This window comes from Oncorhynchus keta, chromosome 20, assembly GCF_023373465.1.
Source record: "Oncorhynchus keta strain PuntledgeMale-10-30-2019 chromosome 20, Oket_V2, whole genome shotgun sequence".
NCBI lineage: Eukaryota > Metazoa > Chordata > Actinopteri > Salmoniformes > Salmonidae > Oncorhynchus > Oncorhynchus keta.
In genome coordinates, this window is record NC_068440.1 from 10,077,730 (window position 1) to 10,105,523 (window position 27,794).

General features: G+C 43.6%; 4 protein-coding genes across 7 annotated transcripts in view; 3 read left to right on the forward strand and 1 right to left on the reverse strand.

Moving 5' to 3' along the window:
* LOC118399353 (protein MTSS 1-like) overlaps nucleotides 1-14,488 on the forward strand; it is a 46,781-nt gene extending 32,293 nt beyond the window's left edge. Inside the window, 11 exon segments of the mRNA XM_052472059.1 lie at nucleotides 438-512; nucleotides 5,597-5,754; nucleotides 6,545-6,560; nucleotides 6,563-6,651; nucleotides 6,838-6,935; nucleotides 7,481-7,691; nucleotides 8,828-8,956; nucleotides 9,324-9,575; nucleotides 9,950-10,105; nucleotides 11,322-11,478; nucleotides 11,760-14,488. Of these exon segments, the coding sequence (XP_052328019.1) occupies nucleotides 438-512; nucleotides 5,597-5,754; nucleotides 6,545-6,560; nucleotides 6,563-6,651; nucleotides 6,838-6,935; nucleotides 7,481-7,691; nucleotides 8,828-8,956; nucleotides 9,324-9,575; nucleotides 9,950-10,105; nucleotides 11,322-11,478; nucleotides 11,760-12,397 (1,979 nt within the window). The 3' untranslated portion in view covers nucleotides 12,398-14,488.
* Nucleotides 14,489-14,610: 122 nt separating this feature from the next.
* ndufb9 (NADH:ubiquinone oxidoreductase subunit B9) lies at nucleotides 14,611-18,150 on the reverse strand. The gene is made up of 4 exons (XM_035795367.2): nucleotides 17,997-18,150; nucleotides 17,466-17,658; nucleotides 15,607-15,720; nucleotides 14,611-15,000 (listed from the first exon to the last, which is right to left on the reverse strand). The coding sequence occupies exons 1-4, from the start codon at nucleotides 18,083-18,085 to the stop codon at nucleotides 14,869-14,871; spliced, it is 528 nt and encodes a 175-aa protein (XP_035651260.1). The 5' UTR covers nucleotides 18,086-18,150; the 3' UTR covers nucleotides 14,611-14,868.
* A 212-nt stretch (nucleotides 18,151-18,362) lies between these two features.
* Nucleotides 18,363-21,649, forward strand: tatdn1 (TatD DNase domain containing 1). 3 transcript variants are annotated; one of them, XM_035795368.1, is made up of 12 exons: nucleotides 18,363-18,451; nucleotides 18,943-19,008; nucleotides 19,212-19,261; nucleotides 19,516-19,579; nucleotides 19,691-19,834; nucleotides 19,995-20,037; nucleotides 20,170-20,255; nucleotides 20,347-20,387; nucleotides 20,518-20,594; nucleotides 20,699-20,769; nucleotides 20,875-21,001; nucleotides 21,220-21,649. In XM_035795368.1, exons 1-12 carry the CDS (start codon nucleotides 18,385-18,387, stop codon nucleotides 21,320-21,322), a joined length of 939 nt encoding a protein of 312 aa, XP_035651261.1. In that variant the 5' UTR covers nucleotides 18,363-18,384; the 3' UTR covers nucleotides 21,323-21,649. The 3 variants fall into 3 exon arrangements, with proteins under 3 accessions (XP_035651261.1, XP_052328020.1, XP_035651262.1); XM_052472060.1 differs by lacking the exon at nucleotides 18,363-18,451 and adding an exon at nucleotides 18,514-18,532; XM_035795369.2 differs by lacking the exon at nucleotides 18,363-18,451 and adding an exon at nucleotides 18,818-18,837.
* A 1,208-nt stretch (nucleotides 21,650-22,857) lies between these two features.
* Nucleotides 22,858-27,673, forward strand: rnf139 (ring finger protein 139). 2 transcript variants are annotated; one of them, XM_035795372.2, is made up of 3 exons: nucleotides 22,858-23,275; nucleotides 24,827-26,536; nucleotides 26,906-27,673. In XM_035795372.2, exons 1-3 carry the CDS (start codon nucleotides 23,113-23,115, stop codon nucleotides 26,938-26,940), a joined length of 1,908 nt encoding a protein of 635 aa, XP_035651265.1. In that variant the 5' UTR covers nucleotides 22,858-23,112; the 3' UTR covers nucleotides 26,941-27,673. The 2 variants fall into 2 exon arrangements, with proteins under 2 accessions (XP_035651265.1, XP_035651264.1); XM_035795371.2 differs by having other exon boundaries at nucleotides 22,859-23,275; nucleotides 24,827-27,673.
* Nucleotides 27,674-27,794: the final 121 nt, after the last annotated feature.

Below are 27,794 nucleotides of genomic sequence, written 5' to 3' on the forward strand. Positions count from 1 at the left end.
CCATGTAGGTCAGAACACACCGTTTCCCCCGAGCAATAAAATCACAAAGATGCTAGAGTCATTTATCACTAGAAATAGCCTCTTTGTGTTTAAAGTCATTACTTTGCTTAGTTAACACCAAAATAGTGCTTTTATGTGCTTCAGCTAACCACCTCGAACCCAATCCCCATCTCCGCTCAATAATCCCCAACCTAGGAGTTCAGTTCTCCCCCTTAGAGAAACAGGGTGCTCCCTCGTTGCAGGGTTTGATTCCAGCCACTGCTTATCATTACGAAGTTACAGTAGGATGAAAAGGGCGTCGCTCAGAAGAAAGATCAATCCGATATTATTCCTTTTTAAGAGTCGCCCACGTTTTTGGGTGTGCTGCCGCACTTCAAAGCACTGACAATGGCAACGTGCGACACGTTGTGTCCACTGTGTTTCCCTTCCTTCCGCAGAGTACAAGAAAGCCCGTCAGGAGATCAAAAAGAAATCCTCCGACACTCTCAAGCTGCAGAAGAAGGCTAAGAAAGGTAGGGTGACTCTGAGGATGCCTGGTGTCGGGTTTGGACTGCTTACGACTGGAACTAGAACTTACGACTTTGACTTTTGAAGCTAAATCCGATTTTGGGGGGTGGCGGAAGGAAACTAAAGTGTTGATACTGAATTCTACCAAGACCCATCTCATACTGTCCCAGGTGACTTGCCAAAGGGTCAGAATAGTAATGGGATGAGAGGCAGCTGAGCCACATCATTTTGGGAAGTTATGTGTCTGGATTTAGGAGGGACTATCTTGTGCAAATAACAGGATAGGATAGAATAGTATTCAAGTCACTAATCCTTGCTGCATCTTGGCAAATCCTTTGGATTTTATTACAGAACTTATATCTTTACGATTTTGGGCCAAAGTCTAATGTACTGGGCAAGATTATAAGGATCTGTGACAATTCTGCAACCTGTAGCCATTGAAGAACCGGTCCCCTTCTCCTGGGTCTAAACTGACTGAGATTTCTCCTCTCTGCTCCAACAACTGCCATGTTGCATCCGATCACGCCCCTGTTCTTTCCAGCTGACGTGTTCGGTAAGTCGCTGCCCCCTCTAGCTCCCTTTGTGTCACGGTTCTCTGTTGACCTCCGTTGACCTTTCCCACCTGTGTGTGGTCTCGTCCCTGTCCCCCCACCCCATGTACCCTGTCACATTGTCTACTGGTCTGTTTCATATTGTGCGGTCACATTCCTCACTCAAGGGTTAAAAATCTCCTGAATGCCCAAAATAGTTAATCTCCCTGCTTCTCTTACTCTTCCGGTCTCCCCTGAGGTCCCCTCCCCCGCCCACTACCCTCACTGTGTCATGAGTTTGGTCTGCTTCCAAATATACCTCACTGACTCCCTTGGGCTTTTGGCTGTGGCTTAATTTTGTATCATCAGGGGAGATCGGGACTGCGGCAAAGTCAGTAAATAATTGTGGAGTTCATTATTTGTCTGGCTCCAACAGGTAAATGCCAAAATAAAGGAAACCCCAACATAAAGTGTCTTAATAGGGCGTTGGGCCACCACAAGTTGCCCGAACAGCTTCAATGTGCCTTGGCATAGATTCTACAAATGTCTGGAACTCTATGGATGCGACACCATTCTTACACAATCAATTTCATCATTAGTTATTTTGTAGATGGTGGTGGAAAAACTGTCTCAGGCGCTGCTCCAGAATCTCCTGTAAGTGTTAGTTTTTGTTCACACACACACACACACACACACACACACACACACACACACACACACACACACACACACACACACACACACACACACACACACACACACACACACACACACACACACACACACACACACACACACACACACAATGCTCCTTTGAGACCCCTCCTTAAAGGTCACTGAGATCTCTTCTAGCCATGGTAGCCAAACATTTTGGCAACTGGGCATTTTTATACATTTTATACAACTCAGCAACCACACCCGTGTGGAAGCACCTGCTTTCAATATACATTGTATCCCTCATTTACGCAAGTGTTTGCTTTATTTTGGCAGTTACATGTAGATCTCCTCTGAAACCCAGTCACAGCCAACAATCAGGGCCTCTTCTTTGACAGCTATGACATTATATAGATTTGTGAGAAGCTTGTCAAGAAAATCGGTTGTTGTTTAGAGTTATGTTTTGACCTGACTCCTGCACTGTCTCACCCTGACCGTATTCTGCCTGTTATGAAACCAAGTACAGCTTAGTTTGTATCTTGTATTGTGATATACGTGTTTACATCATTTGTAGGCGTATATCATTCTTGTTTGTAGAGGTTTGGAATGTTGTAATATTCAATGTGAGAGAATGATTCAACATTTTGAATGATACCCCTTTGCATACATTCACCAAACACAAATAATTTGCAATTACAATGGAAAAACTAGACATTTGTCTTTTGAACCAGTCTGTTTGTCTGTTTTAGTAGCATAAAAGGCCTATTGTGATTATAAACAAGGCCATATTATCCTGACCGTCAAAAGAGTTTGATTTCCAGCTTCAATCTCACATGTAAGACAAAACAAACAGGACCGATAACTGATCCCTGAGGAACCTCAGATGTGGTCAGAGCTCGCTGGTTCAATAGTCTCCCTAGCCTGTTATATAGCACAGGGAAACTCCCCCAGTGCATTTCTATGAGTGAAATAGAGAGCAGCAACATGCCCGAATGTGATCCTTCAGCACACAGTAAATACTGTGGGAAACCAAACGTTGCATTCTGTGTCCTGTGAAGGAATTCCTCTGCAGTGCTTTCCCTGGAAAATAAGAAGGGCCTCCATCTATCAAGCCTTAACCACATAACTAGTACTGGCTCTTCTAAGAAATGTAAAACTTTAATTGCATGTTTATGTCATTAAAGCCTACAGAGGAGATTATTGAACCTTTCTCTACAAGTTCAGACTAGAGTTTTATCATTTTAGCACGCAATGTCTTGATACTTAATCTACTTAGATTGTATTCTTAATGCCCTTTCAGTGTAAGAGCTTTTTGAAAAGGCCGACCTAAAATTTCAGCCTGTTTTGTGGGAGGGAGTTTTGGCCTGCCTGGTGTCATCACCAGGTGGTCAATTAGTTAATAGAGCAATAAGAAAGAGTTCACCTGCTACCTGCCAAATGCGGGTAGATTTTTTTCATTGGCGAGTAAGAATGTCTATTTCACCAGCCATGTTGGCGGGTGGTCACACAAAGAATTTGGTCGAATTGACAAAAAATGGTTACTAAAGTGTGACTTTGCCCTCGTGTTTCTTGGCCAGTTACATTGTTTTGTTCACAGGCTAGGTTAGTTGCTGCAACTGTCTGATGCTAGGAAGGTGTCACAGTCAGATATTTTTTCATCACAGACATGCAAGTGCCCAAGTTGTCACAGTAAAGGCTTGTCCCTAGACATTTTTTGTCTCACCTAATGATTGTGCTTGATTGAGCATTAATTTCTTATAATTAAAACTATCATATGTAAATTGTTCTCCTAGATTTATTTGTGTTCTTTTACATTTCTAGTTACTGACGTAGTCCTTGTAAAAAAGAACTGTCCGCATAGCCGTAGACCGTAGAGCCCTGAACAATAATAATAATAATAATGAATAAGCCATATCAATCAGCCTTTTGTGGCAGGGTTGGCACTCTGTTGATTCTTGATGTTCGGTTTTAGAGCTGTCTATCTGTTTTTACTATTGTATCTATAATGAACAAAAATATAGGTGTTGGTCCCATGTTTGATGACCTGAAATTAAAGATCCCATAAATGTTCCATATGCACAAAAGCTTATTTCTCTCAAATGTTACACAAATGTTACACACAGACTATGAACACATTTTATCAATGGCAATTTGATTGCACAGAGATACCGTGACGACATCCTGAGGCCCTTTGTCGTGCCATTCATCCACCGCCACCAGATCATGTTTCAGCATGATAATGCATGGCCCCATGACGCAATAATCTGTACACAATTCCTGTAAACTGAAAATGTCAAGGTTCTTCCATGGCCTGCATACTCACCAGACGTCACAAATTGAGCATGTTTGGGATGCTCTGGATTTATGTTGTACAACAGCGTATTGCAGTTCCCGACAATATTCAGCAACATCGAACAGCCATTGAAGAGGTGTGGGACAACCTTCCATAGGCCACAATCAACAGCCTGATCAACTCTATGCGAAGGAGATGTGTCGCGCTGCATGAGGCAAATGGTGGTCACACCAGATACTGACTGGTTTTCTGATCCATTTAACTACCTTTTTTTAAAGGTATCTGTGACCAACAGATGCAGATCTGTATTCCCAGTCATGTGAAATCCATAGATTAGGGCCTAATGAATTTATTTAGATTGACTGATTTCCTTATATGAACTGTAACTCTGTACAATCTTTGAAATTGTTGCATGTTGCGTTTATATTTTAGTTCAGTGTCAATTATTTATTTGAACATACATTGGTTTAAAGATGCAGGTCACACAAATTAAATTAAGCAATATACCCCATTACTTCTTACTAGTAATAAATACATTGCTTTTTTGAAAAATATAAATCATGCTCATCCGTTTATATGTATATTTTTTTTGGTGTAATTATGGCAACAAAAAAAATTGAATTGGTAAAAAATCTGAATGGCTGGTGGATTTTTTCAAATTGACCTGCCACGGACGGTAGCTGGTGGATAAAAAAAGTTGATTTCCCACCCTGGTTCCAAACCTCTGTGCCACTAACAGCTAGTTTTCAGTTTTCCCCACCCAGACCACTCCCAGACAGTCCTAGCAAAATTCTTGCTTGAGAAATTGATCTTTGCTAAGAAGCAATTTTTGTTAGTTTTTGACCATTTTAATTGAAAACAATCACAGTAAGTTACTTAATTGTTACCCAGAAATAATTAGAGACAAAAATAGCTGCATTGGACCTTTAAATAAAAAAGTCACACTTTTTATATTAAAACACGGCTAGATTTTTGAATGTCAGTAAAACCAAAGACACTGATTTGATACGATTAAGTGGTTGAATTTGAGAGGGTAAAATGTCCAAATCAGAACAATGCTCCATTTTGTGAAGAGCGATTACATAAATGCACTCCCATCTCCTAAGGCGATGGTTCTTCAGTGTGTTCCCGAATCCTAAGTCTGTCTAATATTGTGAGGGTGTGACCCCGATGTAAACACCAACCGGTTCCACAACATGATTTGATTGGTGCTTGAGATAGCACTGTGAGGATTGTACCGATAGATATAAATTGTCTATGATCACACAGACCATTAGTGATCAAAAGATTAAGCGTGAAGTAGTGCACGGGATTGATGGTTATATCTATAAAACCATATATCTAATGGTGATGACGATGACGACTGCAAACCACAACAATTCAATTAAAACATACCTTTAAGAGACATTGGTGTCTTTTTGTGCTGTTTTCACCTCACACGGCCACAGTCCCTTTGTCTGGTTTGAGACCGAACATCGATTATGTTGCTGTGTACTCAGAAAAACCTTGTCCCTCCTAAACCCTAAGTTAGGATAAAACTAACAAAAGATGGTTGTTGTGTGTGTGTGTGTGTGTGTGTGTGTGTGTGTGTGTGTGTGTGTGTGTGCCGCAGGCCGGGGGGACATCCAGCCCCAGCTGGACAATGCCATGCAGGACATCAGTGATAAGTACCTGCTTCTGGAGGAGACAGAGAAGCAGGCGGTCAGGAAGGCCCTGGTGGAGGAGCGGAGCCGCTTCTGCACCTTAGTCTCCATGCTGAGGCCCGTCGTGGTGAGTCCCCCACCAACAGTCTGTGTAGTCAAACACACATCATTTTGTTAGGGTGGGGGGTTGGGCTGAAGAAAGCATGTATAAATGAAGTCGGACCCCGCGTACACAATTGCTCCAACACATTAGAACCAATCATGTTGTTCAACCAACAGCTTTTTTTGTTATGAACGTTAATATACAGTGCACTTTGCGCGTCCAAACAACCATCTCATCCTTTTAAAGTGAACTATTTGGCAATTTTATTTTGGTGAAGGTGTACGTGACTCAAATGTTGCATTTGTTAGTAAATGTTTATTCTGGAAGTAGACACAACCTGCGGTAGTCCATGCTGGTCAGTTTACTTTAGTTTTTGCTTCTGCTATGCACCTGTGAACGTGATTAATGTAATCTATTCTAAGTGTTTCTATTGCCAGTGTATCTTGCTCTCCAAAGAGATTTGGAAAATCCCAGTAGAGAGGGATGACCTGCTTCAATTCACAGTCTAAAAGTAGAAGTATTGAGTTAATGGAGAACAAGATCTCATTTGAAATGGATACCACATTCATAAGCTAGCACAATCCCTTACACCAGGGCTCTCCAACCCTGTTCCTGGAGAGCTACCGTCCTGTAGGTTTTCACTCCAACCCTAATCTAGCATACCTGATTCTAATAATTAGCTGGTTGATAAACTGAACCAGGTTAGTTACAACTGGGGTTGGAGTGAAAACATACAGGAACAGGGTTGGACAGCTCTCCGGGAACCGGGTTGGACATCCCTGCCTTACACCAACCCGCCATTCTTGTTCATCAGGAAGAGGAGATGTCCATGTTGGGGAGATCACTCACCTGCAGACCCTCACTGATGACCTGAAGGCTCTGACCATGGACCCCCACAAGCTGCCTCCCGCCAGCGAGCAGGTCAGTGATTTGGCCCGCACTCTCAGGACAGGGCTTAAATTAGTCCTCTTTGTGCATGTTACACTCATGTCCTGGATAACGGTTAGTGTCTCTGTGTTACTGATTCACACGATTGGAGGTACAATGGTAAGGAAATCCATTTCCCTCTAGAAATAGGGCTTGTTGTTCTGATGTTCTTCCTCCAAGGTCATTCTGGACCTGAAGGGATCTGAGAGCAGCTGGTCCTACCAGACCCCTCCTTCCTCCCCCAGCACCACAGCATCCAGGAAGTCCAGCATGTGCAGGTTAGTGAGCATGCCCACAAATCACCACTACTAGACCACTACACCCAAACCTCTCTGTTGGTTGAGAACATAGTATGGACTGGGAGTGACGAATCAGCCTAGCATTCAGTCCTCCTACTCCATCTTGTGGATTGGAGGTGGTACTGTAGCTTTGACATTTTTGCCATAATCTGAATGTTTACATTTACATTTACATTTAAGTCATTTAGCAGACGTGAGGCCGCAGAACGCCTCCATAACGAATGAGTTAACTGTCTCAATAATTTATGTGAAGTGCGAGGCGTTAGGGCCAAAGAAACCATCATATTTGTGTTCTAGGCGAGCTTGTTAGCAACCTCTGCTTGTGGCTGGCGCTGTAACTTGTTCAAACTGTAGCTGTTTGCAATGACCTAGTAACAGTCTTTTAAAAACCTTAACATGTAAATATTGTTTTGAATCAATATTTATTTATCTATTTACTTAGTTTAACCAGGCATTTCAGTTGAGAACCAGTTACCAATATCCATAGTAACCAAAAGACTGTGTTCTCTCATTGTCTCTCGCAGTAGTCTGAACAGCGTCAACAGCAGCGACTCTCGCTCCAGCGGCTCTCACTGCCACTCCCCCACCTCCCACTATCGCTACCGGAGCTCCGCTCTCCCTCAGCAAGGCCCCGCCCGCCTTTCTAGTGTCTCTTCCCACGACTCCGGCTTCATCTCCCAGGATGCCTACCAGTCCAAGTCGCCCTCGCCCATGCCCCCTGACACCCACCCACAGGTACTACAGAGAGACGAGAACAGGAACTTGTGGTTTTACGACTACTTTATCAACTCCCCTCATACCCTAAACCGCTAAGAAGCAGCAACATACTCTATGAACTAAAACATATGCACACACACAGTAACCGTGACATTGTATTCCACCCGACACTTCACTCTCCCCACCTGGGCTCTGTTGCTGGTGAGAGACAATCCTCCCAGGTTGCTAGGTAACGGGGCTCATTAGAGACAGCAGAGGTTGGCGTCACTGTGAGAAACGGTGCAGATAGATCTCGATGAGTCACCCTCACATTCAAACCCACATTACATTAGACCAGTAGAGCCACAGGGGTGAGCAGCAGCCCAACCAGCCAGGAACCCTGCTCACAGACCCAACACACACCTGGGTCTGATTGATTGCGCACCCACGCATACACACACAAAGTGTGTGTTTAGTCACTGCACGTAGATCATGTAGATTACGTATTGTATACCTGTATGACAACTACAGTTTTGCTTAGATACAAGATAAGGCTTGTGGGGTCTCAGTGGTGGCTGGAAGTATGTGCCTTTGTTGTGACTGCTCAATAACCACCGAAATGGCTGTGCTATGTGGAAGGATTTTAGTGGCTGAGCAGCTCCTCTGTTTTTTGAAGTGTGTACATAAGCCCCCCCGCCCACCCACCCACCTTAGACTCAGCACCTGCTGTATGACTACTATTAGTAATACGGTCCATTGCAATCTCTGCGTCTGCATACTGTCAGCTGTTTAGTGTGTGACAAGTCATGCTGATTTGCATAACGTTCATGCTTCGCCGTAGTGCTTATAGCTTTTGTAGGATATGTTTCATATGTTTTTCTTCTTATTGATGTTGCAAACCCAGAATGTTTTTCTCCTGTTCCTTTTCTCTGTACTTCTGTCTGTGCGTCTTGTCTTTCTTACGTGTCTCTTTGTGGCTGCTTTGTTTTGAACTGCTTCTGTGTGTGTGTGTGTGTGTGTGTGTGTGTGTGTGTGTGTGTGTGTGTGTGTGTGTGTGTGTGTGTGTGTGTGTGTGTGTGTGTGTGTGTGTGTGTGTGTGTGTGTGTGTGTGTGTGTCTTTTCATGTATATTTGTGTGTGTGCGCCTTTCTGTCCTGCTGCACGGCTTTGCTGCAGACCTCTACCTCTTCATCCTCGGCCATCTCTGAGACTTGCCAGCCTGTCAGTGAGGGCAGCTCCTCCTCGTCCTCCTCTTCCTCACCTGCCTCCTCTAAGGAGACCTGCTCCAGCACTAGGGTGGAACAGGTGAACACACGTTTAGACACTCATAGACACGTACAAAACATGAGCAGTGTTATTAGGTGCACATTTGCTGGTTGATCAAACCTCCCTCATTCCTGTCACATAGACAACAGCGTCATGTTCAGTGGGCCTCAAATACAGGAGCATTCTTATTGGACAAGTAGTAGCCTACCTTCTCCGTTTCTCATTTGTTTCTAAATGTACCTGCTGAACATGACACAGGTGTCTGCTACCAGGACTTGATGTTATTAGATTCCATCTGGTGTCAGTCGTGTGCATCATTTTGACCTTCCTTTTTCATCACCAGCAGCTGCCATTTTGACTTATGATTTCTCATTGTTGTGTCACTTTGTCCTCCACTCACATTCAGCTGTCAAACGGGTATGATCATCATCATCAGGGGCCCTCCGCAGCCCCCTATCTGTCTGGCGGGGGCATGCAGGAGGTCTACCCCGACCTCCCTCCATCCTCCCCCTCCACCCCCCTCGCCTCGCCCTCCTACTCTCCCACCTCCCCCGAGTGGGCATGGTCGAGACCAGGTTCCGCCCTCCTGGTGGACAGCCCCCCCTATTGCGCCCTGGGACCGGGCATGATCCCCTCCTCCAAGGTCCTCACCTGGAAGGTGCGTCCGTTCTGTCATCGACCGCCTCCTCCTCTTCCTCCTTCCTTATTCTCCTCCTTCTCTTCCAGTCTCCTCTGTGGATGATCAGACACTGATACAATCACGTTTCACAATCATGTCTCACAGTCACTTCTCACAATCACAGGGAGATTGCAAACACTCTCCGGTTACATTATGCAAGTCTTTATATGTGAAGTCATACAGTATAAATGTCATTGATAAAAGCATGAATGCTATAAAAACCCAATCAGTTTCAGTCCTTTTTCTTCCGTTTCTTGCGTAATGAACACAACAGAGCTATCAGAGCTACACAACAGAGCTGACCTATTTTTGGTGGGCATTGCTCAATAGCTTTGTCTCTCTGTGTTTTGTAGGACTGGGCCAAGCCAGGGCCCTACGACCAGCCCATGGTGAACACCTTGAGGAGGACCAAGGAGAAGAGGCAGACTCCAGATCCCAGCAGCCCCCAGGCCACCACACCAGGGGATGAGCCCCAGAGAGCCAAGGGCACCAATGCAGTTATACAGCGGGTGGGTCTAATCCTGAATGCTGATTGGTTAAAACCGCATTCCAGCCGGTATCTATTCCACAAGTAACCACTGGCTAAATCTATGGAGTTAAAATGCCTATTTACTCTGTTCCATCAGCTCAGCCAATCAATTTAAACATTTGATCTCCACTATAAAAAGCATCTAGACATTCTGACATTTCTTTTAGACTAACATTTAGTTTTCAAAACAGAGATTTGTATAAAGCTTGTTATCTGTCTCTCTGACATTTGTTTTCAACATTGTTTCAATATTCAAATTCGATCTCCAGCTGTCCCCTAGTAATAAACGTGTAGGTGTCGGGACGAGGCAGACAGAGACAGACAGGCAGGCAGCGTTTCTCAGTGGGCAAAATCATGAATCAGCTACACCCATAATTACAGAAACACGTGGATGCTAATACCTATATCCTTAATGTAGAGGTGTACAGTATATGAATGTGTTTTATGACCATGTGAATGCCATGTGTGTATTTTTATTGTACTAAAGACCTGTCAAATGTTCACTGTATACTATAAGGGAAACTAAATCAAGCACAGCTCAAGTTTTTAAAAGTATTTGACATAGTATTTAACCCAGGTCTGTTGTGCGGCTGTTTAATGCAGTTGTCTGTTTGGTGTGAAATATGTCTTTTAATATGTATTTGCTGTATGCTTGAGATAACATGGACTTAATAAAATGTGGACTTAGGTCAACATTTATTTTTACTTAAGTCCATATTAAAGGGAAACTCACCCACTTTTCGATCTAATTTTCCCCATAACAATACCATTGTCTACATACTGTATGTGAAAACTGCGCATTTCTATATGTTGTAGAATAAAATATACCCGATGACATCACCAAAATGTTACAACATTTTATTAACGGTGATTTTCAAACACTGAGATTTACGGTGATGTGTGGGGAGCCAGAAAATATCCTCCCTCGTTAAAAACTTGTAATCCTACTCTGTGATGTCACAGATAAGCATATATATTTTATAGGACCTTTCTTCTTATCATCTTAACCAAAGATTATAGCTCATAGACCGTGCCGTTTTCAGATCTGTAGACACTGGTATGGTGCTGGAGATAATGAAAATGAGATTGAAAAGTGGCAGGAATTGTCCTTAAAGTCAACTTATCCCAAGTCTGAATAGGGCCCGTATTGCATAGGTATGTATAAGCTATACGTCTTAATATGTGTGTGTCGGCAGGAGGAGGCGGAGGCCCATGAGGAGCTGGCCCTGGCTCTGGCCCGCGGGTTGCAGCTGGATATCCAGCGCTCCAGCAGGGACTCCCTGCAGTGCTCCAGTGGCTACAGCACCCAGAACACCACGCCCTGCTGCTCTGAGGACACCATCCCCTCACAAGGTACTGTAGTGTGTATGTGTGTCTCCCGCTGCATGTTAGGGGTAATCGCCGTCAGTCCTTAATATGTACCGTAGAAGGTTAATGTATGGATATTTGATAGGGATCCACTCACTTTGAATTATAGTGAACAATAGTAGGTGTTAGTCATGTTTTGAATAAGGATCTGAACCTCTGATGGCATATTCTTATTAATATCCATACGGATGAAAAATGTGTATTTGAAGTGTACTGTGTGTGTAGGTGACAATGATCCTCATCCTCATATTATCTCTTCCCGCCAGTGTCCGACTACGACTACTTCTCCGTGGGTGGTGACCAGGAGACAGACCAACCCGACTTCGACAAGTCCTCCACCATCCCCCGCAACAGTGACATCAGCCAGTCCTACCGCCGCATGTTCCATGCCAAGCGGCCGGCCTCCACAGCGGGCATCCCCACCACGGCCCCCTCCCCCGCCAGCATTGTCACCCCCGGGGTGGCCACCATCCGCCGCACGCCCTCCTCCAAGCCCAACCTGCGCCGGCCCTCCGGAAGCTTGGGTCTGGGCCCCATCCCTGTCAAGCCCCCCATGATCCCCGTCAAGACGCCCACTGTGCCAGAGCACCCCGGGGTGTTCTTCAGGGGAGAGAGTGAGGGAGGGGGACCACTGAGCCCCCGGAGCCCACTCTCTTCAGCGGGTGACAACGGGTTGTTGGTGTCTCCCAAGGCAACTTGGGACACTCAGGCCCCCTCCGATCCTCCCACTTCCCCACCTCAGTCTGGTAGTAGGCTGTCGGAGTGGGACCGCGAGGCCCTGCCAGAGGTTCAGGAGGAGGAGCCCGGGTGCGGCGAGGGGGAAGACGTGCTCTTGGCCATACGGCGAGGGGTCAAGCTGAAGAAGACGGCATCCAACGACCGGTCGGCGCCGCGAATAGTGTGAGATGCTTCGCTTAGTGTACAATGTCCACTGCCCCTCAATGTAGCAGATTGAATCACATACAGTATCTGTGTCTTCACCCATAGGTTTAAGAAAAGGGTGGGAGTCTAGACACGGGAAAGTTGGGGAGGAGGGAAACGGAGCGACAACTGCTTTGACTATTTTCAAATGACGGAAAATATATAATCTTTTATTTGTATGTACATATTTATATTTTGATGCGTTTGTATGTTTTGTGTTCAATGCTCCTCTTCGTACTTTCACGTTTTACCCGTCCATTGTCATGAAAGGTGCCAAAAGACTTAGAGATGAATGAACTTAAATGACTTTATTTTACTGAATATGATTCATCTTCTCTGTGAATCCACAGCAACAAAACAAAAAAAAGATTGGAGGGAGAAAGATATAGAAGATAAGACTGTGTGGAGAAGAGGGGTACATAGGGAAATAACCACAATGGAGAGCAACATTTTACTTTCCTGTAATAGCCAGTGTTTTATAATTTTTTTTATTTTGCCATTGAAAAATAAATCCAATTGCATGTTCTACCCCAAATAATTGCAACCCTAATAAACTAGACCGCCAAAAGATTCAGAGCGAGAATAAATACAACCCACTGTCAATAGGAAGCTTCTTGGTCAGCAAATAAGGACGCAAAGACTTGCCACACGAACAATTCTTAACAATCGAAGGAGTGGTTGTCAACGGGTGTCACATCATTTGTCAATAGTAAAATATGTCGCAAAGGGTTTCTACCTTGAATGCAACTCTGGTGTCAGTGGAAGCACTCATTGATTGGTGGCTATAGGATAGGCTTATTTACTTTCCTGTTTTTCTCTAGAATTAGAGCCCGAGAGTTTCCATTACGCTTGAGACTGATCATTTATTTCAATGCAAGTGATGCTGTGCTAAAGGGCATAGAGGATTCATACGCAAATAAAACTGGAAAACGTAACAAGTGCTTGTCCTGCTGTGAAAATACTAGTAGACTCTGTGAAAGCTAGTGGTGATCACTGGTAACTAGAAGTCAATCATACTAATAGTGTTAGAATATTAAAAAGTGAAAGGTAACATAGTGGAGTTTGTTAGCTTGTGTTAAGCACCGTGAACTGAAGACAGAATTCACTATTGCAACTACCTAAAGTATTTCACAAAATAACATGGCCTAATATGTGTACATATTCTAAACATTGTCATATCTTCCACTATAATTTTTCATGAACGCCATACCTTAGTTTGTGGTGTTGTAGACCAGCTTCACTGTCAAACACACAGCCTGTTAAATGAGATCGAGTAATGCATGTCTTTTGTTATTTTTTACTCAAACGTGTTTAAGCTCATTTTTATACTGAACCTATTTATCCCAATACATTTCCTCCATTTGAGAGCAGTTAAACTTTCTGCAGAGTGACTGCAGCCGGATTATTTTTCCATTCAAGACAGGTAAGGCAGGGGAAACTAAAGTGTGGCCGATGCAACGACATGCATATGAAGCTGAAAATCCTGTATGGCTCACAACTCAATTATTCTATACAAATGGTCTGATATTGTCCATGTAAAAGTTAGCTGTAATATACTGTAGTATTTTTTTCCAAAGTACAGCCGTTGGTGTAAAGATACGTTGCTAAATCTAATGTATGCTAAATGGTTAGAAGTAATCCAAGTTAAACTCACACCTTGCAAATATGAGGTTTTGTCCCAATAGTCTGCAATAGTTTCCTTCTCTCATTTCCTTTTCTTCATGGTCAGATTCAAGAGGACTTAGCCTACTTATATGTGACAGGTAAACATAATGTTAATCTAATGTGTTCATCTTCAAGTTCACGGACACGAGGGAAAAGAGGCAAGGAAATGAAGGAGCAATGGGACGCAGATTGTGGTCTAGATTGACACACACTAGTACTTTAGCCTTGTGAGTCAGTTGCTGATGACCTAGAGACATGTTTTGGACAGAGTTGACCTCTTTCTGTACCACTGACGTTGTCGAAGATAATTATTGTTCAGTTCCGGAATTCTGTCTCCTATTTTCTATGTAACAGTTGTTTTAGCTAAAAATAAAGATGTAGCAGAATGTGCGTCTGTTGAAAAAATGTTCTATAAGTGTTTCTTTGATTTTCTGCTTTCTACATTTCACATCAAACGTCTCATTGTTGTAGTATGATTTTCTGATTAAATGGAGATCATAAAATTGGAATCACTTGCTCAAGAGACACATGAATGATACTCATATTTATTTAAACAGATGTCCTTGTACAGGAAAAGTACATTTGAAAGTCATTCAGGCAGGGTGGAATATCTTTTGACAAAACATACTGCAACGTCTTCCAAAACGACTCCATTATATAATTATCTTTACAGATGGATAGTAATTCACCAGGAGGTGAATCTGCATGCTGTTGTGTGGTAGTAAGTACCGTGGTGAGCTGCCATGTGCCACTATGGAGTTATCACCAGGTAGTGTCATCCGGGGGCTCTTAGACGGGGCGCTCCCTGGGGCGGGTGACGTACTGCCACCACAGAGGGGGGAGGTCACCGTCCTTACGGGCCGGGGGCAGGGCCTCGGTCTTGGGCCCAATGGCAGGGGTCTCTTCCTGCAGCTGCTGAACCTGAAATGAGAGATGACACCAGCTTAAGACTCAGAACAGTTCAAATTTCAACAATTGATGTTAGATTGATATGGCGGTCTGAAGTGAGTATAATCAATTGGGTTATTTAATTAATATGAACGTTTGATAAATGTCATATTTCTAATCCAACGGGAGGGAAGTAATTAAAGAACTCCAAAGAAAATGTCAGTGCCTTGATTATGACTTGAACGAACATTGCATAAATCAAATGTTTCCAGACTTCCAACTCAGACCCTTTTTGGAGGATTTAGGTTGGAGTGTACTTGTCAGCAAATATAAAACATAAAAGTACCTTTTGTAAACTAACACTTGCCCATGCCCCCCTACTAGCAGTGACTTTTCTGATAGCTAGGTGGGACGACCACATATCACAATCATAGTAAGTACATTTTTCTTCTAAAATAGCTATCTTAAGATGAATGCACTAAGTCGCAATGGATAAGGGCTTGTGCTAAACTACTAAATGTAAAAACAGACCCACTGGTGAACATCAAATCATGCATTCTTTAACTTTGATGCTTTGTTTAGCACAGAGAATGGACAGAATTCTTCACTTCATGGAAAAGGGACTGTAGCCTAACTCACCTCTCCTGCCCAGCTCTCTTCTCGCAGCTTCTTCCACTGCTCCCTCTTGGCAAAGTAGTCAGGATACATGGCCTTCTCTGACGGATGCCAGTGATCTAGACACCATTCGGGGACCTGTACAAACAGAATACAAGAAATCAGAAAACTGCTTCTCCAATAGAATTCCCAGATCAAGCTTGGAGATGTCATGGCGACTTTGGCTAGCTAAACTCATGCACAGAAAAACTTAATCGGTTCTAACGGTCATCTTGTGCCGAACTGCGCATGTGCAGGCCGTCAAATGCAGTCCTTCGATATGAAGTCGTTTTTTGAAAATGAAAATGTGTCAGCTATAATAACCTGTTCAGCAGCAGCTAGTTAAGATATTGGCTCAAATGTAGGTTGTACCTTTAGATTGAGAAAAGTAACAACTAAGAATTCCGTGTAAACTTGCAAGTTAACACGACCCCTAAGTTTATCTAAACAAGTGGCTGAATTAATAAGGTCACAAGGCACCAGTGTTCGCATCGGCCGTGTTTGAGAAGTCAGTGCCCTTTGGATGAGTTATCTGTACAGCTGCCACTACATGGTTTCCTTGAGTTTTTTGTCCTGTCCGTTCTCGGCCCTGTCTACTCCTGCCACCTCTTCTCTAAGCAAAGCAGGCAGGACCGTTGCACTAACCATTGCTCTAGCGACTCCAGGCACAGTGTACACATGCTGCTTCAGAGCCTGTGCTGTTCTTCTTTCAACAAAACTTTGTTCATTTGCACAATGTCTCTCGTTCACATTCGCTTGTAAATATCCAAAGTCACCAAAAATTACATTCAGTAGCTCCTACCTACAGTACCAGTCAAATGTTTGGACACACCTACTCATTCCAGAGTGTCTTTATTTTGACTATTTCCTACATTGTAGTGAAGACATCAAAACTATGAGATAACAGCCAAAAAGTGTTAAATATAATTTAAATATAAAATATTTGAGATTCTTCAAAGTAGCCACCTTGACAGCTTTGCACACTGTTAGCATTCTCTCAACCAGCTTCATGAGGTAGTCACTTGGAATGCATTTCAATTAACAGGTGTGCCTTGTTAAGTTGTACAATTTTCTTTCCTTAATGCGTTTGAGCCAATCAGTTGTGTTGTGACAAGGTATACAGAAAATAGCCATATTTGGTAAAAAACAAGTCCATATTCTGGCAAGAAGAGCTCCAATAAGCAATGAGAAATGACAGTCCATCATTACTTTAAGAAACGAAGGTCTGTCAATCCAGAACATTTCAAGAACTTTGAAAGTTTCTTCAAGTGCAGTCTCAAAAACCTCTCTTCTTGGCCCAAGAGACTTGCTTGGGCAAAGAAACACGAGCAATGGACATTAGACCAGTGGAAATCTGTCCTTTGGTTTGATGAGTCCAAATTTGAGAATTTTGGTTCCAACTGCTGTGTCTTTGTGAGACGCAGAGTAGGTGAACGGATGATCTCCGCATGTGTGGTTCCCACCGTGAAGCATGGAGGAGGAAGTGTGATGGTGCTTTGCTGGTGACACTGTCTGTGATATATTCTTGAATGAGTAGCTGTGTCCAAACATTTGACTGGTACTGTAACTAAATGAGCTGGATTGTCTGTCTTTGTAATTTGTTTATTTTCATTTGTGCTCGTTATCATATTCAGCTAGCAGCCTCCATGGAGATTTGCTATTACTTGTGCTAATTTTGTTTGCATTGTGGTAATAGACTCCCAATCAATGGGCTTTTATGAATCTTTTTGGTGCCCCCTTGTGTACTTAACTAGTAATACCGTAAATCCCAGGATAAAAGATGGACCCTAATCCGTAACACACAATGCACATGCAGATGTTGGACAATCTCCTAATTTAGTTACCTTGTACATTTCATATCTTTCATAGGAAGTTCCTCCGGGAGAGTCAGGGAATAGGTAAGGCTGGGGGTGTTGGTTAGACCAGAATTCCTCCTCTCCTGCCTTCAGCATCATAGTGGCTTTGACCATGTCCTTCTCATCCTTGGCCTCGTCGAAGCGTGCCCTCATCATACACGCGTAAAAGCGGTATTTATCCCTGTAATCCAAATTAGTACTGTTAGGTGGTGCCAACGTTGATGTCAACAACAATAGGCTACACTGACTGTGCGTGTATGATCGACAGCTAGCTAAACACATTAGCTATCATAGTACAGAGGCAAACACCAACTTGAATCGAGCAGATAGCTAGCTAGCTAATGTATTGTTTATCAATCAGCTAGTTACTATAGCATGTCAGAGAGCTTATCGTTACATTAGCACCGCGCAGGGGTAAACAGAGGGTGACCTAGCTAGCTAGCTAGTTGGTTCCATGCAGTCGATAAGAACATTGCACATTATTCAATACGACTCCATAACTAGAACTACTTTGCTTACCTAAAAATACACCATGATTCAAGGTGCCTCAAGGATTTTTTGTACAGCCTCAAGACTTTTTGGTGGTGAGTAAGGTACGCAGTTGCCATTTTTTCTGTCCCCTGTCACCTTCGGCGGCGATGAGGATTGTGGGACATTGGATGTCTGCGATTTGGCATTACAGTTTACACCTACGTGATGCGTAAAATACATTTGTACTATTTTAGCAATATTGATAATAGCAAAGGATATATGATAATGATCTAGAGTGGATGTAATAATACACAACACATACTATTTCCTTTCGTTATTATCATTTTTCGTCACCTGAGACAAAGGTAAATATAAAATATGCGCATCTATTTGGTTATACATGGTAATTGTGTATGAGGTTGTAGAATAATGGGAAATGCTCAAAATTGCATGTGGAGTTTCTTTCAGCAGCTTGGCAAGGATGGCACACTTAAAATGTATAGGTAAGACGTTACCATGGATCGGATTGAGCAGTGCTGCCATATACTACAAGCAACTAACTATACGTTGTCTAAATTAGAGAAGTGGGTGTTGCTGAATGTACAGTACTACTGATAGCTATTTTAGCTTACAGAACCCACCACAACTGCGGAACGACAGCTAGTCTAGACAGTTTTCTGAACTATGCCCCTTGATGTAACAATACATTATTACATTACATTAGCTGTGCATGGAAGCTTGTACAGGAATCATCTACAGAATCAGAGATGGTCTATTGTTACTGTGCCACTTGACAATAGCCTAACTTTATACACGGTTCAAAATTGCTGTTGGGCTGCCTATTTGTGGTAAAACTGAACGTGATGTAAGGTTGTCTTGTGTGAATTATGTAAGTATTAAGCTGCTTAGTACTTACTATAGACATGGATGCCTATAAAGCAGGGGATATATATGATTTCTGAGTTATGATTATGTTTGCCATTCTGCTCCACAGATATCGGTATTAACCTAACGGACCCTATGTTTCGAGGAGTTTATAGAGGAACTCAAAAACACCAAGGTAGGTGTGAGTTGAACATGCATTTGGGCTACATAACACGGCCAAATGAAACATCTGATCTGATATGTGCAATATACGTTACATTTGCTAGGCTGATTGGGAACGTATTAAGCATTTCTAACATATCTGTACTTCATTGTTGGCTAGTTATATACTCATAAATTGGTCAACTTTTTTTATTTAAAAAAATAAATAATTTGCAGGTGACTTTGATCAGATAATTGACCGTGCTGTCAAAGTGGGAGTCCAAAAGGTAAGATTTGTGTCAGTTTAATTTCATGTCAATATCATAAATGATATTGTGTGAATAGCCTATATCAGGGCTATCCAACCCTTTTCCTGGAGAGCTACTGTCCTGTTGGTTATCACTCTAACCCTAATCTACGGCACCTGATCCTAATAATTAGCTGGTTGATGCACCGACTTAGGTTAGTTAAAACCTACAGGAGCGTAGCTCTCCAGGAACCGGGTTGGAGAACCCTGGGTCATGTTCCCTAATGCTTACAGTTCATGATCACGGGGGGAAATCTTGAAGACAGCAAGGAGGCCCTCAAATTAGCAGAGTCCAGAGGTAATGATGATGTATCAAAATGATTATTCATTCGTGTGTTAATACATTTTGTCAGCGCTATCAGAGTTATAACAGTTTCATTATGGTCTGCCAATTTGTTTCTATGCACAGAGGAATTTTACAGTACGGTTGGATGTCATCCAACACGCTGCAGCGAGTTTGAACAGAGTGGACCAGATCAGTACTTCACATCACTGAGGGAGTTGGCAACATCAAACAAGGGCAAGGTGGTGGCCATTGGAGAATGTGGATTAGGTAGGTTGGCAGCCATATATTGTCATCATCCCCAACTCTTAACAGTCCCTGTTATACATGTATGTTTTAGTGTTGTTTACAGTTTCAACATACTGGTACATGTACAATAAATGGGTCAAGTTATTTAGCCCACTATATGCCTCTGCTCTCAACATCACAGATTTTGACAGGTTGGAATTCTGTCCAAAAGAAACTCAAATGAAGTGAGTTACCTTTTTTCTTTTAGAATAATGTTTCTAGACTGCACCAATACAAATAATGTACTGCACTTAACGAAAGGAAAAATGTCAAAGTTAAGATTATAAGTGCATCAAACCACTTTTTCCCTGTGACAGGTATTTTGAGAAGCAGTTCGACTTGGCTGAGGAAACCAAACTGCCAATGTTCCTTCACTGCAGAAACTCGCATAAGGACTTCCTTGGTATGTTTGTTGTCTCACACATATACAACATCTGCCTCTTGATGCCATGACAATGGCTAATGTTTTATATTGTCATTTGTTTTCTTGGCAGACATCATGAAGAGAAACAGAGACCGATGTGTCGGAGGTGTGGTAAGGAAATTTCTCAATCGGATGCTATTTTGTAGTTGAGAACCATTCATGTAATGAATACATTATTTCCCCTTGACCCCTAGAAAAGTTATAAATCAGAGTGTCATTGAATGCTTTTCAAATCTACCAGGTCCATTCTTTTGATGGAACTAAAGAAGATGCTGCTGCCCTCACTGAACTGGATCTATATATTGGCATAAACGGCTGGTGAGATCATTTTGAGGTTGAGAAGTTATTATGGAGAATAGTGACCTGTGTAAATATTGTCTATTTCATGCCAAATCTTTGTTTTTGTTCTCTCACCATTTCAGTTCTTTGAAAACAGGAGCAAATATTGAAGCGATGAAGTCCATTCCCAGTGAAAGACTGATGATTGAGACAGGTTTGTGAGTCTGCTGAGAAAAAGTGCTGATATTAATCTGTCTCGTTTTGCTTCAGAACATTGGGAGAATGCTAGTTTGAGTGAATGCTCTCCTCTCATTTCTAGATGCTCCATGGTGTGGGGTGAAGAACACTCATGCGGGGGCCAAGCACATCAAAACTACATTTCCCACCAAGAAGAAATGGGAGGCAGGACACTGCTTGAAGGACAGGAACGAGCCTTGCCATATCATGTATGTCAGTTGGTTCCTAGGTTGAAAGGGATTGTACAAAATCTGGGGGTCTCCTTAGCATATAGTATGTTACATGGATGACCCAACTTGGACTTGTTCATTCATTCTAATCTGAGCATTACCAGCTGAATTGATCAGCCCTGTGATCTCATTGTGTTGTTCTTCAGGATGATATCTGACTTTTTGTCACGTGGATCGCTTTTTCTCCTTTGTTCCAGACAAGTGCTTGAAATCATGGCTGCTGCAAGGAATGAGGATCCTGTGGAGATGGCAAACATCATTTACAACACCACTATGAAAGTGTTCTTTACTGGAAGCTGATTACTTTTCCCAAAATACATTTCCCGGACCTAATTTGAAAATGCCTTTTGCCCTTAAGGAAGAGCATTTCATGCTACTCTTCAAGAGTGGTTTATGTTTACACCATCTGCCAACTGGCTCCAACTGCTCATGTTAGCACTTGCTGGTGTCAATCAGTGAAGTCCTCAGAAAAAAACCTTATCACTAACTTTGCATGGAGAATTTAGATAGCATGGCCTTAAAATGCCTATTTGCTCTGTTCCATCTGACTGTGCAATCCACTGTTTCATCAGCCCAGGGAGGGACGTTATAAACTTGATCTCCACAATAAAAAGAATCTAGACATTATCTCACATTTATTTTAGACTAACATTTCATGTTCAACAGCGGAAAGCAAGGGATAAGAACATTGCCGGCCAGTATGGCAATGGAACATTTAGAAAGAACAACTGGGTAACGTCCATAGATACAGATCAAAAAGACTGAACGACCTGGTCGTGTCTCTGGCAACCGAACCAATAGATCGAATGACCAGCCGGCTTGGGTAGCAAACCTTGATTTTGTATTGGGACTATCTTGTGGAAGTGTGAAATAGTATGAATTAATTAATCAAAATAACGTTTTTAATAAAAATGTTAATCGTTATTTGAATGTGTTTTATAAAAGGGGTAATGCCCTCGAAGCCAGCCTGAACAACACCCGTGCTAATATATCCTCCACGAGGGCATTATCACTTAAGTATAAGTATTTTAACCTTTATTTAACTAGGCAAGTCAGTTAAGAACAAATTCGTATATACAGGGGCGGAACCACAGATTTTTACTTTGTCAGCTCAGGGATTCGAAAGGTTACTGGCCCAACGCTCTAACCACTAGGTTACCTGCTGCCCCTTGTGTTCCCCATGTAACTTTTGTATTGGTGTAATAAAGTATCCTATTTCCGACTAGCACGTGAACGCGGCAGAAAGCACCATAAAGCCACAAATAGGAGAATGCACCAGATATTTCGCCAGATGTCTAAATGTGAAGCATCCGGTTGGCGTTTCCACTCACTACCAAATATGGTGATGAGAGGAAGAAGTCCTGTGGCCGGCAGCGGGAAAGATTACATTTAAGTCATTTAGCAGACGCTCTTATCCAGAGCGATTTACAAATTGGTGCATTCACCTTATGACATCCAGTGGAACAGCCACTTTACAATAGTGCATCTAAATCTTTTAAGGGGGGGGGATGCGAGATGGATTTTGGCCAACATTCTGCAGATTTTCTCATCAATAACACATTTGATCTACATACAGTATTCTGTTTCCAAAAACTTGCAGACTTCACCCTTTGCCAAAGTTTCTGAAATGTGCGTTTAGAAGGAGCGCAAGAGCGAACTGAGTTATTGCACATGCGCACTTCACAGATTAGGCAAATATGCAAATAATTGCTACAACGCGCCAATAGAATCTCAGTAGCTGGTGCTTGGCTCTGCCCATCATCTCCCTGCTTGTTCTACCCACTATGATAAAATCACTCCCATTGGAAAAGACAGGCTCTGGTCTATCTTGGGTTAGTTATACAAATCTTTGATGAAGCACGTCGATACGTCACAGACTACACCTTTTGACGTCCAAAACGTCACGAGGGTTTAAAAAAAGTAGCAACTTCCGCGTTCTTTGCATAGCAACAGGAGGGCAGCGAATATGGCGGATTGTACGGACCCCGTTAAATGACGTGTGGGAAGTTGACACCAAAAGAAGCGAGAAGCTGGAGTTTTTAACTCTTTAAATGGAGTGACTGAGTCCTCCAGGATTTACGCCCTAAGCCATGGCCTCAGCTAATGTCCGAATCGGCCAACAAGCCTTGACCGTGCTGGATGTGGCATTTCGAGTCCCTTGTATCTTTATTATCGACGCCATTTTTAACTCTTACTATGATCCTGGGTCAGGATGGGCCGGAACAGCGAGCAAGATTTTAATCCGAGTAATGGGTAAGATTATTAGTAGTTTTGGACCCCTACATGCGCGCTGCTGTCACCCTCTTGACAGCTACGAGTTACTATTGCAGACGTCAGTGTGGCTGACTCGTGTCACCTGTCAACCGCGAAGGGCCTGGACCACAGCCCAATCCTCCCAAAGCCGTTTCATTTTTGTTATTAGACCTTTATTTAACTAGGCAAAGCAGTTAAGAACAAATTCTTATTGACAATTACGGCCAAACCCCAACCTGGAAGACGCTGGGCCAATTCCTGTGCGCCGCATTATGGGACACATAATCACGGCCGGTTGTGATACAGCCTGGAATCGAACCAGGCTCTGTTGTAACGGCTCTAGCACTGAGATGCAGTGCCTTTGACGTCTGCGTCTGTGCCATTCGGGAGCCAGTGATAACAACACGAAGACCATGTTCTTTGCAGTTGTTAGCCAGATAGGTAGCTAATAACCCTACCCCTTACTCCTGGGCTTTCTAGTACATTTAGCTAGCCAGCGTTCGGCAGGCAAGTAACGTTAGGCAGGCATATGATCAACATATCAGACAAATTAATACCAGCCAGGTGTTGTAGGATAATTTACCTCTGGCCAAGTAGCTAGTAAGTAAGGTTATGAAGTATGGGTAAACCTGTTTTGTCAATGCAGGACAAATAACTGATGTTGTGGCCTTCATTTTGGCCTGTCAATACTGTCACAGGCAAACAAACATGTCTAGATAGTTTGCTGACCTCGGTGTGTGTTTGATCAGTTACTTTTTGGCCATACTTACTGCCCTTAAGTCCAACACTATGTTTGTATGACCCTTGTCAAACAGCCTACCTACCCTGCAAGTTACCATACAACTCTCTCTCCTTGCAAACATGTCAATCGTTACACATGTTTTCAGACAGTTTTAGATACCGACCCTACCTTTGCGCTTGATTACACTGAACTACACTGGGGTCGGAATGCAATCATAATTACATTAAGACAGTGGAGCCGAAGTGCGATATCGGTCTGAAAACGTACCTCCATGCAGGGAAGGGATATGCCACTGTATATCAAGTTACACTTCATCCACACTGATACATAGAGAATGTTGAAATACTGTTCGTTTTCCTGGAACACTGCCCTTTTCATCCTCATATTAGCAAACAGTAAACACTGCAGCCAATTTTGAAATGGCAGTGTCCGCCATTGTTCAACGTGACGTGCCATTTCATAATGGCTGCCAGGGCTACCTCGTAAGAGGACGAAAAGGGTTTGTTTTTCAGGAAAACTAGCAGTATTTCAATATTCTCGATGCATCAGTGTGGATAAAGGTATAACTTGGAGAACAGTGGCATATCCCATCCCTGCATTGAGGTAAGTTTTCCGACCCCAGTATAGTTCAGTGTAATCAAGCTCAACGGTAGGGTTGGTAGTTTGCCTAAAGTAAGATACTACCAAATTACTGATCCCTCTCCAGCTAAATGTAGTTCTAAACCTTATCATAAATCAAGACCTTTTGTACAGTAGATCATCTGTTTCACTTGATGTCATGTTGACACTATGGTTTGAATTTGTTTCAGGTATCGTGGTCTCCAGTGTGGTCCTGGTGTTGTCCCAGAAGGCCCTATTCAAGTTCTACACGCTATTCTTCGCTGTGCTCCTGGGAGTGGTGGCGGTTCTTATCAACTACTACGCCATATCTCACATAGACTTCTACAGCGCCTACTACAAAGCAGCGCTGGGCTTTAGACTCGTACCACGAAACGGGCCCACCCTGTGGTTGGGCATGGCCGTGGTGCAACTCCTTTTCGGCATGGGCTATGTGGTGCTGCTAAACATTCAGTCTGTGTTTGCTGCTCTTGTGGTCCTGGATGTTATGATTCCGCTGTGGGGGCTCATCATCGAGCTTCCCGTGGACGTACGGCAACTGGTAGCGGTGGCCTCGGGCCTGGCTCTGGCTCTGACCACGGCTGTGTGCCTAGCCCTTAAGCTCAAGTGGTTCTACTACTCCTGCCGCTACGTCTACCTGCTGGTGCGCCACATGTACCGCATCTACGGGCTGCAGCTTCTGGTGGAGGACACCTGGAAGAGGATACGCTTCCCGGACGTGCTGCGTGTCTTCTGGCTCACACGCATGACAGCGCAGGCCATCATCCTGGTCTACGTAGTCAAGGTGGTGCGGCACGAGAGCGGTGAACACAGCTACCTGACGTGGGACGTCTTCTGGGACCTGTTCAGCAACCTTATCATCAGCGGCTGCGACTCTACACTGACCGTGTTGGGCATGAGTGCCGTCATCTCGTCCATCGCCCACTACCTGGGCCTCAGCATCCTGGCATTCATCGGCTCCACCGAGGAAGAGGACAAGCGGCTGGGCTTCGTGGCGCCCGTTCTTTTCTTCATCCTGGCCCTGCAAACGGGCCTGAGTGGTCTGGACCCTGAGGAACGGCTGGTGCGGCTCAGCCGCAACATGTGCCTTCTGCTGACTGCCATCCTCCACTTCATCCATGGCATGACGGACCCCGTGCTCATGTCGCTGGGTGCCTCGCACGTCTCCTCCTTCCGCCGCCACTTCCCGGTCCTGCTGGTATCGCTCTGCCTCTTCGTGCTGCCTGTTGTGCTCAGCTACACCCTGTGGCACCGCTACGCCCTCAACACCTGGCTGTTCGCCGTCACAGCCTTCTGCGTGGAGCTCTGCCTCAAGGTGGTGGTGTCGCTGACGGTCTACGCCCTGTTTATGGTGGATGGCTACTACAACGTGCTGTGGGAGAAGCTGGACGACTACGTCTACTGCGTGCGCTCCACAGGCAACGTCATCGAGTTTGTCTTTGGCGTCATCATGTTTGGAAACGGCGCCTACACCATGATGTTCGAGGCGGGCAGCAAGATCCGCGCCTGCATGATGTGCCTCCATGCCTACTTCAACATCTACCTGCAGGCCAAGAACGGCTGGAAGACCTTCATCAACCGCCGTACGGCTGTCAAGAAGATCAACTCCCTGCCGGAGGTGAAGGGTGGCCAGCTGCGCAACATCGAGGACGTCTGCGCCATATGCTACCAGGAGTTTGCCACGTCGGCACGTATCACGCCGTGCCAACACTACTTCCACGCACTCTGCCTCCGTAAGTGGCTCTACATCCAGGACACGTGTCCCATGTGCCACCAGAAGGTGTACATTGAGGAGGAGGCCCAGGACAGGGTGCCCTTCAACAACAACGGCTACGTGGCGCCAGGCGGGGACCTGGACCAGTTTGCAGAGCCCGGCGGGGCAGAGGCTGCAGCAGCCGCAGGTGGGCCTGAGCATGAGAATGAACTACTGGAGGATAATGATAGTATTGAGTATGACGAGGATGAGTGGGGGACAGAGAACGGTGAAACGCCCATAGAGGAAGACTATATTAATGATGACACAGACTCTAACGGGGACTGATCAGCCCTATAGAGATAAATATATTATATATATTTAAGTACATTTTCTCAACATCAGGGATGTCACTCATTTTCACTCTTAAGATTTGTTTCCTTTTTTGTTTGTCTTTGGGTTAGCTCCTCCAAGGGCTTGCAGAGGTGTAGCTGCTATGATGAAGTGTGCCTAGGTGGTTGGGTGTCCCAACAGGTACAGTTCTGTGTGAGAGACCCACATTCCTTGTGTTTTGTAGGGATGCTGTTGGTCGTGTGTTTGCTGTTTTGCTGAAAGAATGTAAGCAGGGAGCCGAGAGGGCCTCCAAGAGCTCCGGCGCCAAGAAGAGGTTTAATTAAAACGTGAAGTTCTACTGTAATCACAGATATACCTCTTATTATTACTACTGGTCTCTTGTGTGACCTTGCTTAAATTGTGTACGTTATTGTACATGTAATAAAAATACACTTTCCCTTAGAAAAGAGAAGGTTGTATTCAAAAGAGTGTTTTGAGAGATGCTACTTTACTCGACTTCAAGAGATGTTTGAGTCTTACCTTGGAAATGAAACCGCAACATTGCACCATGTTTTGCTCAGACCATGTGTTCATTAAGAGATCTCTGCACTTCAACTCACTTGGTTGAAATAGTTTTGTTAGTGATGCTTATCCGCACTTTTGCAATTTTTTTGTTTTTAAAAGGGCAGTTGATTTTACATTTTACAACTGAAATTACATTCTTTAGAAATGACAACAGCTTCCAGAGCAACTAAAGATTACAATGTTATCTTCAATACAATAGTAATTATTATTAATCATCGTGAATTGAAATTACTGAAAGTATCACTTGTCTTAACCAAGAATTGAGAGGCATCTTATTTAATTGAAAAGCTGTGCTTTCAGTTTGTTTCAGCAATGAAGGACTTTGATGATTGGTTTAGTTGTTTGCTTTTAATGACAGGTAAAGCTGTTAATTTAGCATTTTGTATTTAAAAAAATATTCATGTAAATAAAATCATCTTTAATAGTTGTTTGGTCAATAAGTGCTCAATAACTTCAAACACTGTAGTACACGCTAGTGAGTTACCTTTTCATATCAGCAATACATGAGCTACATTTCCATCCAATTTGCATCAGATTTTCATGCGACT

What these genes read in the sequence shown, in the direction of transcription:
- ndufb9 (XM_035795367.2), bottom strand. Translation starts at nt 18,085, where the DNA reads ATGGCAACTGCGTACCTTACTCACCACCAAAAAGTCTTGAGGCTGTAC. An exon ending in AAAGATATGAAATGTACAAG is followed by an intron (nt 15,721 to 17,465) that starts GTAACTAAATTA and finishes CTGTTTGTACAG; the next exon opens with GTCCCCGAATGGTGTCTAGA. An exon ending in AAGAGAGCTGGGCAGGAGAG is followed by an intron (nt 15,001 to 15,606) that starts GTGAGTTAGGCT and finishes CTCTCATTTCAG; the next exon opens with GTTCAGCAGCTGCAGGAAGA.
- tatdn1 (XM_035795368.1), top strand. Translation starts at nt 18,385, where the DNA reads ATGCTCAAAATTGCATGTGGAGTTTCTTTCAGCAGCTTGGCAAGGATG. An exon ending in ACCGATGTGTCGGAGGTGTG is followed by an intron (nt 20,388 to 20,517) that starts GTAAGGAAATTT and finishes CAAATCTACCAG; the next exon opens with GTCCATTCTTTTGATGGAAC. An exon ending in AAGACTGATGATTGAGACAG is followed by an intron (nt 20,770 to 20,874) that starts GTTTGTGAGTCT and finishes TCTCATTTCTAG; the next exon opens with ATGCTCCATGGTGTGGGGTG.
- rnf139 (XM_035795371.2), top strand. Translation starts at nt 23,113, where the DNA reads ATGGCCTCAGCTAATGTCCGAATCGGCCAACAAGCCTTGACCGTGCTG. An exon ending in GATTTTAATCCGAGTAATGG is followed by an intron (nt 23,276 to 24,826) that starts GTAAGATTATTA and finishes AATTTGTTTCAG; the next exon opens with GTATCGTGGTCTCCAGTGTG.